Source organism: Hyla sarda, chromosome 10 (genome assembly GCF_029499605.1).
Source record: "Hyla sarda isolate aHylSar1 chromosome 10, aHylSar1.hap1, whole genome shotgun sequence".
Lineage (NCBI taxonomy): Eukaryota > Metazoa > Chordata > Amphibia > Anura > Hylidae > Hyla > Hyla sarda.
This window is the reverse complement of record NC_079198.1, coordinates 132,563,464-132,575,051: the sequence shown is the minus strand read 5'-3', so window position 1 is coordinate 132,575,051 and position 11,588 is coordinate 132,563,464. Positions and strand designations below refer to the sequence as shown.

The 11,588-nt window shown below is 43.2% G+C and overlaps 1 protein-coding gene across 1 annotated transcript in view; it reads left to right on the top strand.

The window, feature by feature from the left end:
- Positions 1-234: 234 nt before the first annotated feature.
- Positions 235-11,588, top strand: part of LOC130294045 (indolethylamine N-methyltransferase-like) — a 52,427-nt gene continuing 41,073 nt past the window's right edge. Inside the window, exon 1 of the mRNA XM_056543417.1 lies at positions 235-385. Within this exon, the coding sequence (XP_056399392.1) occupies positions 235-385 (151 nt within the window). The remainder of the gene's footprint in view (positions 386-11,588) is intronic.

The window sequence follows — 11,588 nt, the reverse complement described above, 5'->3', positions numbered from 1 at the left end:
CTTACTCTTTTTGGTTCTGTATTACATTATGAGATATACTAGGCTATTGCTATGTTGTATAGTTTATTTAGTTTGTTTAATTCAACACATGAATCTATTATACCTCATTTTCCCATGACTGACTCATGAATATTATATCTCATGACCTGATCAGTAATTCTCACTTTTGTCAAATGATATAAAGCTGAGCTCCAGTGTAGAGATAGTCACCTGTCTGGGATAGAAGATTAGACGATGGATTCCAGCTCCCATAAGATCTATCATGTACACGGTTATGATTCCAGACAATATCTTGAGGATTATTTTTCGGATAAACCTGATATGGCCTTTGGAGATGATTCCTTGATGTTTCCCATTGACAATCTTACAAAAACCTTTGCAGAGGGTATGTATCTTGAATTTTTTATGGTTAATTGGTTTTACAAATTCATAAACAAATGAATATAACTAGATAGACTTTTTCTGAGATGTTGCAGATTAGTAGGGGCGACCGCACTACTCTTATACATTTTCTTCTATAGAGAGCAAAGCAACCTCTTGTTTTCTGAATATGATGTAAGATGTCGGGTTATGGGGTTTAGTGAAGTCATTGTTTTACCCTCAATAATCACCAGAAACCTAGAAAACATAAAACTGTTATAGATGTTAAGACTTTATATCTGATCTGTTCTGGGAATTTGTAGTTTACAAGTTTGTCCCAGTGCCACTTCTTGGTCTCTTTTAACAATGATAACCTAGAAGTCAAAATGATTTTCTAATTAAGATAAATAGGTTTAAAATGATAAAAATGTGAAATGAAATATTTTTGAATGTTTAAGCATTTTGGAGTATGTTCTCTTTGAGAGAAACAGTATATACTTACAGTACTGATCCCCCATGTGCCTGCTTTGTGTTGATAACCTGTTTGCCTTGGTCATGACCACTTAATGGCATCATCTAGAGATGAGCAAATTTTAAAAAAATTAGATTTGGCCGATTCACCGAATAAAAAAAAAAATCGATTAGATCCGAATAAATTCTCGGCAAATTTTTGTTAGTAATGTATTTTAATAATGTGTTTATTAAAGTGAGTTTCACTTTTTTTTCTCTATTTTTTAATTACATTTTTTAGGTAGTACTATTCCTCCCAGCATGGAACAGACTGTTCCATGATGGGAGTAGTAGTACTTGTGCTAATAGACAGATTGCCCCAGGTATCACTCCTGACACCCGCTGCGATCGTCCTTTATAATGTATAGATGAGGGCAGCTTTCTCGCATCTAGATAGGATGATCGCATCGGGTGTCAGGAGTGATACCTGCTGTGATCTGTCCTTAACTGCAGGTACTACTGCTCTCAATATGGAGCACACTCTGCTACATGCTGGGAGCTGTAGTACCTGCATTAATAGACAGATTGCAGCAAGTGTCACTCTGACTCCTGATGCGATCGTCCTGTATAATGTATAGATGTGGGCGGCCGGCCGCTCTTCTCTGGTCCCACTGTAGTATGAGTATATGCCGTATATATACCTATTATTCATATTTCCCGCAGAGAGCTGTGATTGGCTGGAACCATTGGCTGGAATAAGTGATGTGAATTCTATTCACGTCACTGGCCGGCTGGAGTATAGTGTAGAGATTTGAGCGCAGGAGAAAGCCGCTCCATCTCTGCAATAGAAAGGACAATCACATCGGGTTTCGGGAGTGATATCTGCTGTGATCTGTCTATTAGTACAGGTACTACTACTCCCATCATGAAACAGTCTGTTCCGTGCTGGGAGTAGTAGTACTAACTAACAAATTTTTTAAAAATAGCAAAAAAAAAGTGAAACACACATAAACACACACTTTATTAAACACAATATTAAAATACATTATAAAAAAAAAAAATAATTATAAAAAATATGTTATTTTTACATTTAACCCCTTAAGGACCGAACATTTTTCAGTTTTTGCACTTTCGTTTTTTCCTCATTACCATTTAAAAATCATAACCCTTTCAATTTTGCACCTAAAAATCCATAAGATGGCTTATTTTTTGCGCCACCAATTCATTTTACCCCAAAATCTAAGGCGAAATGGAAAAAAAAAATCATTGTGCGACAAAATGGAAGAAAAAATGCAATTTTTACCTTTTGGGGGTTTCCGTTTCCACGCAGTACATTTTTCGGTAAAAATGACACCTTATCTTTATTCTGTAGTTCCATACAGTTAAAATGATACCCTACTTATATAGGTTTGATTTTGTATTACTTCATAAAAAATAAATGCAGGAAAATGTATATGTTTTAAATTGTCCTATTCTGACCCCCATAACTTTTTTATTGTTCCATGTACGGGGCGGTATGAGGGCTCATTTTTTGCGCCGTGATCTGTCATTTTTATTGGTGCCATTTTTGTTTTGATCAGACATTTGATTGCTTTTTATTCATTTTATTATGGTATAAAAAGTTACCACAAATATGCTATTGCAGTTTAATTAACAATATATTTTTATAGTTCAGACATTTACGCACACAGTGATACCACATATGTTTATCTTTGTTTTTATTTTCACAGTTTTTTTTTTAATGGCAAAAGGGGGGTGATTCAAACTTTTACCAGGGAAGGGGTTAAATGATCTTTATTCACTTCTTTTTTTGCAATGTTATAGCCCCCATAGGGGACTATACATGCAGTACATTGATTCAATACACTGATCACTGCCATTGCATTGCAATGGCCGGGATCAGTGTTATTGGCAGTTGATTGCTCAAGCCTGGATTTCAGGCTTGGAGCAATCAATCGCAGATTGGTCACGCAAGAGGCAGGTAAGGGACCCTCCTGTTGCTTTCTAGCTGATCGGGACATCACAATTTTACAGTGATGGTCCCGATCAGCCCGACTTAGCTGTCGGGAAGCTTTTACTTTCACTTTAGATTGGCAATGTCCAGCATTAGCCACAGGTCCTGGTTTCTTATAGCAACTGGGACCCACCGGGAATGATGCGAGCTCACCTGCTGAGCGCGCGTCATACCTCGGGAGCTGCATATGGACGTTTATAAATGTCCATATGTGGCAAGGGGTTAAATGGCACCTTTCTACATTTTTATTATTGTCGGCTACATTTTTAGTTCCCTTCCTGCCCACATAAATTAATCCCTGTTTAAAAATTAACATTAACATTTTTTTTTTCTTTCAATTTTTGGGAGCGGGCAGGGACAGGAAAATTCAGTGCTCAATATAAAAAATGGGGCTAAAAAGGTAAAGTAAAAATAAAAAAATATGATTTAGAACGAAAACTAGAAAAATGTGAAATGCACTCCTCATTCATTTTTAATATTGAGCGCTGAATTTTCTGGTCCCTACGTAAATTTTTAAACAGGGATCAATTTATGTGGATGGGCAGGGACCTAAAAATGAAGCTGATAATAATAAAAATGTAGTGTGTATTTTTTAAGTAGTGCTACTACTCCCAGAATGGAACACACTGCTCCATGATAGGTTTAGTAGTTCCTGTACTAATAGACAGATCGCCCCGGGTGTCACTCCTGACACCCGATGCGATCATCCATAATATAGCAGAGATGCGTTGCGGCTCTATCCAGAGCTCGCATCTATGCACTATACTCCGGGCCGGCCAGTGATGTGAATAGAAATTCACATCACTCATTCATATTTTCCACCCATAGTGGAGATTGGCTGGATGGTGGCAGCAAATATGAATGGTGAGTGGCTGTCCGGAGTACAGAGAAGAGATGCGCAGGAGAAAGCCGCTCCACATCTCTGGGATGAAGGATGATCTGTCCTTATCTGCAGGTACTACTCTGCTACTACACTCTGCTCCATGCTGGTAGCTGTAGTACCTCCATTAATAGACAACTCGCAGCTAGTGTCACTCCTGACACCCACTGCAATCCTCCTGTATAATGTATCGATGTGGCTGACCGCTCTTTTATGGTCCCCTGCACACATGTATATATACACCTATTCAAATTTCCCACAGAGAGTTGTGATTGGCTGGAACCATCTGGCCAACCACAGCTCTCTGCGGGAAATATAAATAGGTGTGTATCTATGGCACTGCAGGGGACCATAGAAGAGCAGCTGGCCACATCTATACATTATACAAGAGGATCGCAACAGGTGTCAGAAGTGACACGGGTGATCTGTCAATTAGTACAGGTACTACTACTCCCATCATGAAACAGTGTGTTCCATGCTTGGTGTTGTAGCACTACCTAAAAAAAAAAAAAAAAGTGAAAAAACACACACACTACATATTTGTTTCCATGATAGGAGTAGTAGTTCCCCGACTACGGGAGTCTGCCGGTGGCAGGGGAAGCTTTATTAGTGTTTTTTCTACTACCCCCATCATGGAACATCATGATGGGGGTTGTAGTACAGGGGCTGAGGGAGAGACCCGATGCAATCAGAAGTTATTAAACTTGTACATAGTATTTTTACTTTCATTTTTAAGTTCCCCACCGGGAGCCCTGAGTGGCCAGTACAGAGGAGCCATTCAGAGCTCCTGGAGGGGTTTTTAAAGTTACAGTGTGCCTAATTACTGTATAATCAAATTCCCCCTGACTTAAGTATATTAATTTTATTCCCCCCATGTGTATATGGATGATACCCCCTGCCCGGTCATCTAATAGCGCTGTCACAGCGCACAGCAAGGACAAGCCATTCCATTTTCTGCTGCTCATCTCCGTATAGAATGGCATGTTCCTGCTATGCCCTGGGACAGCATTAGAATATGACAGGGCAGCAGGCGGGGGGGGGGGGGGGGGCATCATATATATACACATGGGGGGATTAAAATGAATATACTTAAGTCAGGGGGAATGTGATTATACAGTAAGGCACACTGTAAGTTTAAAAGGCCAGCCGGGAGCCCTGAATGTCTCCTCCGTAATGGCCATTCATGGTTCCCAGTGGGGAATATAAAAATGAAAGTAAAAATACATCTTACATCGCAGGGGAGTGGATCATGTCGCCCGCTCCCCTGTTTAATAACTTCTGATTGCATCTGAGACCCGGTGCGATCAATCCCTCAGCCCCTGAACTACACCCCCATCAAGGACCAGAGTCTGTTCCATGGTGATGGTAGTAGTACAAACACTAATGCAGCCTCACCAGCCCCCGAAGGACTCCCGCATCTGGGGAACTACTACTCCCATCATGGAAAGAAGTCTGTTTCATGATCGGAGTAATAGTAGTCACAGCTGCGGGAGTCTGCCGACGGCTGATACTAACGGATGAAAAACTGATATAAATAGATGCCACTAAATTGCATCCCTTTGCATCAGTGTGCATCTCTTATTAGAATGGTCCGTTTAGGAGGCAATAATGGAAAAAAAATATAAAACATTAGTGATCAAAAAAAAGTGATGGAGATACCTTTTTTAATAAAACGTTTTGGAAATGGAAAAAATTGTATTTAACAAAATGTATCTTTATTATAACACAATTTTAATGAATTCTTAAACAGGGATCAATTTATGTAGGCAGGCAGGACACTAAAAATGTAGCCGAAAATATAGTGGCTATATAGTGACTCAATGACATAATGTGGAGGTGGTGGCAGCATGAGGAGACCATTTAGTGGCTGAATGACACAGCGTGGAGTTGGCAGCAGCATGAGGAGACCATATAGTGGCTGAATGACACAGCCTGTAGTTGGTGGAAGCATGAGGAGACCATTTAGTGGCTGAATAACACAGCGTGGAGTTGGCGGCAGCATGAGGAGACCATATAGAGGCAAAATTACACAGCGTGGAGGTGGCGGCAGAATGGGGAGACCATATAGTGGCTGAATGACACATCCTGTAGTTGGTCGCAGCATGAGGAGATGATATAGTGGCAAAATGACACAGCCTGGAGTTGGTGTCAGCATGAAGAGACCATATAGTGGCTGAATGACACAGAGTGGAGTTGGCGGCAGCTTGAGGAGACCATACAGTGGCGAAATGACACAGCGTGGAGGTGGCGGCAGCATGAGGAGACCCTATAGTGGCTGAATGACACAGCCTGGAGTTGGTGGCAGCATGAGGAGACCATATAGTGGCTTAATGACACAGTCTGGAGTTAGCAGCAGCATGAGGAGACCATATAGTGGCTGAATGACACAGCCTGTAGTTGGTGGCAGCATGAGGAGACCATGTAGTGGCTGAATGACACAGCTTGTAGTTGGTGGCAGCATATGGAGACCTTAAAGTGGCTGAATGACACAGCCTAGAGTTGGCGGCAGCATGAGCATACCATATAGTGGCTGAATGACACAACATGGAAGTAGTGGCAGCATGAGGAGACCATATAGTGGCTGTTTGACACAGCCTGTAGTTGGTGTCAGCATGAGGAGACCATATAGTGGCTGAATGACACAGCGTGGAGGTGGCAGCAGCATGAGGAGACCATATAGTGGCTGAATGACACAATGTGGAGGTGGTGGCAGCATGAGGAGACCATTTAGTGGCTGAGTGACACAGCCTGTAGTTGGTGGCAGCATGAGGAGATTATATAGTGGCAAAATGACATAGCCTGGAGTTGGCGGCAGCTTGAGGAGACCATACAGTGGTTAAATGACACAGTGTGGAGGTGGCGGCAGCATGAGGAGACCATATAGTGGCTGAATGACACAGCCTGGAGGTGGCGGCAGCATGAGGAGACCATATAATGGCTGAATGACACAGCCTGGAGGTGGTGGCAGCATGAGCAGACCATATAGTGGATGAATGACACAGCCTGTAGTTGGTGGCAGCATGAGGAGACCATAAAGTGGCTGAATGACACAGCCTGGAGTTGGCGGCAGCATGAGGAGACCATATCGTGGCTGAATGACACAACGTGGAGGTGGTGGCAGCATGAGGTGACCATATAGTGGCTGATTGACACAGCCTGTACTTGGTGGCAGCATGAGGAGACCATATATGGGCTGAATGACACAGCCTGGAGTTGGCGGCAGCATGAGGAGACCATATAGTGGTTGAATGAGACAGCCTGGAGCTGGCATCAGCAGCATCCTGAAAGTGACTGGGTGACGAAGGTGGGTGAAAAAAGGAGAACTTGGCATCAAATGTGTGGCATCAGGCGGTGGGCAGGATCAGAATAGTAGCTGAGGCAGGTAGGCAGAAGAAAACAGTCTCTTTCTAAAAGTGTTAGTGTGCACATGTAAGTATGGAGGATATGCATTACTTAAAACTTAACTTTTAATAATATTGTTAGGATAAAATATATGTACCCCAAATTTTTTTGAAATCAAACAAAAGGAAAGGTGTTCAAAAAGCACCATGTGCCACCTACACCACCAAGTATTGATGTGATGCAAAGACCTCTAAAAGGTGGAAGGGAACAACATATTTTCCATTGTAAAAGGTAGGGGTAAAAACTTCCCCTATAAGGCAAAGTTTCCACTTTTTTTTTTTTTTTGCCAGTTTTTGGAAAACTGCCACTGCAGTTTTTGAGCCAAAGGAATAGGACATACAGTCATGGCCGTAAATGTTGGCACCCCTGAAATGTTTCAAGAAAGTTAAGTATGTCTCACAGAAAAGGATTGCAGTAACACATGTTTTGCTATACACATGTTTATTCCCTTTGTGTGTATTGGAACTAAACCAAAAAAGGGAGGAAAAAAAGCAAATTGAACATAATGTCACCAAACTCCAAAAATGGTCTGGACAAAATTATTGACACCCTTAAAGGAGAACTCCAGAATACAAAAATTGTCCTCCATACTGCCGGCGGGAAAAAAAAAATAGATACATACCTTCCATCACTCAGCCAATCACCGGCCGCAGCGAAGTCCCGACTCGGCCAGCAATAGGCTGAGCGGCAGTGTGACATTTTCGTCCCTCCTGCCACAAAGTTTCATTTTATCTAAATGTTGATGGATAGTTTGCGCTGACACTGAGGCTCCCTGAGCCTGCAGGACAGCTTGAGTATCTTTGGAACTTGTTTGGGGCTGCTTATCCACCATCTGGACTATCCTGTGTTGACACCATTCATCAATTTTTCTCTTCCATCCATGCCCAGAAAGATTACCTACAGTGCCATGGGTGCGAACTTCTTGATAATGTTGCGCACTGTGGACAAACTTATAACCTTGAGATTTTTGATATTTTTCCACAATTTTGGTTCTCCAGTCCTCAGACAGTTCTCTTCTTCTCTTTCTGTTGTTCATGCTTAGTGTGGTACATACAGACACACAATGCAAAGACTAAGTGAATTTATCTCCTTTTTAGCTGCTTTCAGGTGTGATTTTTATATTGCCCACACCAGTTACTTGCCCCAGATGAGTTTAAAGGAACATCACATGCTTGAAACAATCTTATTTTTCCACAATTTTAAAGGGGTACTCCTGTGTAAACCTTTTTTTTTTTTAATCAACTGGTGCCAGAAAGTTAAACAGATTTGTAAATTACTTCTATTAAAAAATCTTAATCCTTCCAATACATTTTATGGGCTGTATGCTACAGAGGAAATGCTATTCTTTTTGGATTTCTCTGATTTCACGACCACAGTGCTCTCTGTTGTCCATTTTAGGAACTGTCCAGAGCAGCATATGTTTGCTATGGGGATTTTCTCCTGCTCTGGACAGTTCCAAAAATGGACAGCAGAGGTTAGCAGAGAGCACTGTGGTCGTGACATCAGAGAAATCCAAAAAGAAAAATATTTATTTTGTAGTATACAACCCCTAAAAAGTACTGGAAGGATTAAGATGTTTTAATAGAAGTAATTTACAAATCTGTTTAACTTTCTGGCACAAGTTGATTTAGAAAAAAAAGTTTTCCACGGGAGTACCCACTTAAAGGGTGCCAATTATTTTGTCAGGCCCATTTTTGAAGATTGGTGTGACATTATGTCCAATTTGCTTTTTTGGTTTAGTTCCAATACACAAAAAGGGAATAAACATGTGTATAGCAAAACAAGTGTTACTACAATCCTTTTCTGTGAGAAATACTTTGTCTTCTTGAAAAATTTAAGGGGTGCCAACATTTACGGCCATGACTGTATATTTCATCCTAAGAAACATTGTGTTTTAGCTAAGGCATATCCTCAATACTTTCTTGTGGTCTGATGCAGAGGAATTTCTGTAACTGGGGAGCAGCATATGTTTTGCACTATCCATATTTGCGAAGTGCTGGTGTGGCACCATGGCCAATCTACTCTGATGCATCAGGCATTGGTGGGTGGAAATCCTGGCTGATCTATGCCTCATTCATCTTCACAAAGGTCAGTCTCTCCACAGACGAGTTCTCCTTGGGGTTACTATGGTCCACGCTGCACTCAACACCCGCTCTGATAGCACACTCTTGCCCGCGCAGGACAGCTTTTCAAGGGCAAACTCTGCTAGTTGCGGCCATAAATCAAGTTTGGCTGCCCAGAAGTCCAGCGTATCTTCAAGGTGTGTTGGTATGGTCATGTCAAGGTATGCCACCACCTGCTGGTTCAGGTCCTGCTCCAGGTCTACCTGCAGCTGATGAGTTGCTTCACTATGCGGGTGAAGAAAAATACTCATCAGCGACTGTAGACTCTGATGCTGCTGATGGAGCTGGTACTGCTCCTGCCATCCCACCCCTCCCCAGCAGCCATGGCAGTGAAATGTGAGCTCAGAGGGCCCCCCCGATTCGAACTTGTGAGAGGATGGACGATGGTGCAGATAGGCATCGGCCAACTGACCATATAGGATTTCTCTGTAGTAGGTCAGTTTGTCCTCCCTCTTAGTGGGTGTAAAAAAGGCCCACATTTTGTGCCGGTAGCGAGGGTCCAATAAGGTGGAGAGCCAGAAGTCATCCCGCTGCCGAATGGTGACAATTCGTCAGTTACTACACATGCAAGTGAGCATGTATCCTGCCATTTATGCAAATGACTCGGAGGGACTCCCTGCCTCCATCTCCGCTGAATACTGCCATGGTGTGTCTGGGTCCTCTGTCTTGCCTTCCTCATAATCCTCTGGCTGCTCCAGCTCCTCCTCCCCCTCCATTTCAGCTGCCACAGGGCTCATGTGGCCATGAGATGTAGGCACCACTTCATCAGAGCCCTGACCAGTCAACGTTTATAACACGTGTTGTAGTAAATGAAGCAGTGGAATGACATTGTTCATCCCGTAATCCTAGCGACTGACTAATAAGGTGGCTTCCTCAAAGGGCCTGAGCAAACGACAGGTGTCACGTATGAACTGCCACTGGTTGACATTGAAGTTGCATAGGGGAGACCCTCTACCCACTTGGATCATCAAGAAATCGGTGATGGCTTTTCTCTGTTTGTATAGTAAGTCCAACATATGGAGGGTGGAATTCCAACGTGTGGAAATGTTGTGAATCAGACTATGTTGGTGGACACCGTTCTGACGATGCACCTTAAGGAGGGTGTGCTTTACGGTGTACAAGTGGTTGAAGTGCATCCACAATTTTCTTCCCATTGTTAGGATGTCTTGCAGATGGGGGGAACACTTCAGGAACAACTTGACAACCAGATTGAACATGTGTGCCATGCAGGGCTCATGTCTCAGGCCTCCTTGTCGTTGCGCAGACAAGATGTTCTTCCTGTTGTCGGTCACCATGGTTCCCATTTCCAGTTTTCATGGAGTAAGTCATGATTCGATTTCTTGATGAATGACTTTTAGCAGTTCCTCCCCTGTGTGACTCAGTTAGCCAAGGCAAACCATGTGAAGAACTATGTGACACCACCGTGCCCTGCATACATGGTATGCTGGAGGGGCACTGAGACTTGTAAGTGCAGTGGAGGCTAAGGACATGGTGGAGGATGAGGAGGCAGAGTCGCACACTGTGACAGGACCAAGTGCGTGGAGGCGGGAGCGGCGGGACCTGTCCAAGTTGATGTTAAGGCTGTGCTGGAACCATATTTACCCAGTGAGCTGTAAAGGACATGTATTGTCCTTGACCGTAGTTACAGCTCCACACGTAGGCGCTGCCATGCACTTTAGTACACACCAACAAGCTCAAGTACTGGCCAACCTTCTGTTCCACAAAATTGTGCAGGGCTGGTATTGCCTTCTTCGCAAAGAAATGTTGGCTTGGGACTCCACCACGGCTCAGCACAAGCCATGAGTTCTCTGAAAAGTACAGAGTCCACCACTTGAAAATGGAGGTACTGCTGCACCAGCAACTTGGACAGGAGCACATTTAGCTTCTGCGCTGTTGGATGAGTGAGCACATACTGTTGTCTCTTGGACATGGCTTCGCCGGTGGATTGCTGGCGGAATGACTGACTCAAAGTAGGAGGAGCAGGAGCATCTGAAGCGACAGAGCAAAGGTGTAACACACAGCTCCCTTCGGCTGAGGTGGTGGAGCCTTGGCTGGCTGAAACAGGGAGTGGCGTGCCACTGGGTGATGCAGCAGGCTGGACCACTCCAGCATAAATAGCACTCGTACAACGGATGTGTTCCAAGACTTTAACACTTTTACTTCCAATACTTCTTCTTACAAAGATTATTTTCATACAGAAATAGTGTACTTGAACACAATGCAAAATCACCCAGTGCATACTCGCCGATACGCGGTCACAGCATTACAACAGACCTCTTCGGCTCCAGCCGAAGCTCCATGTGACCATGTCCATTAACACTGTGAACCTTGCTTTCTTCTGAGACAAGCGTAAGAGGCT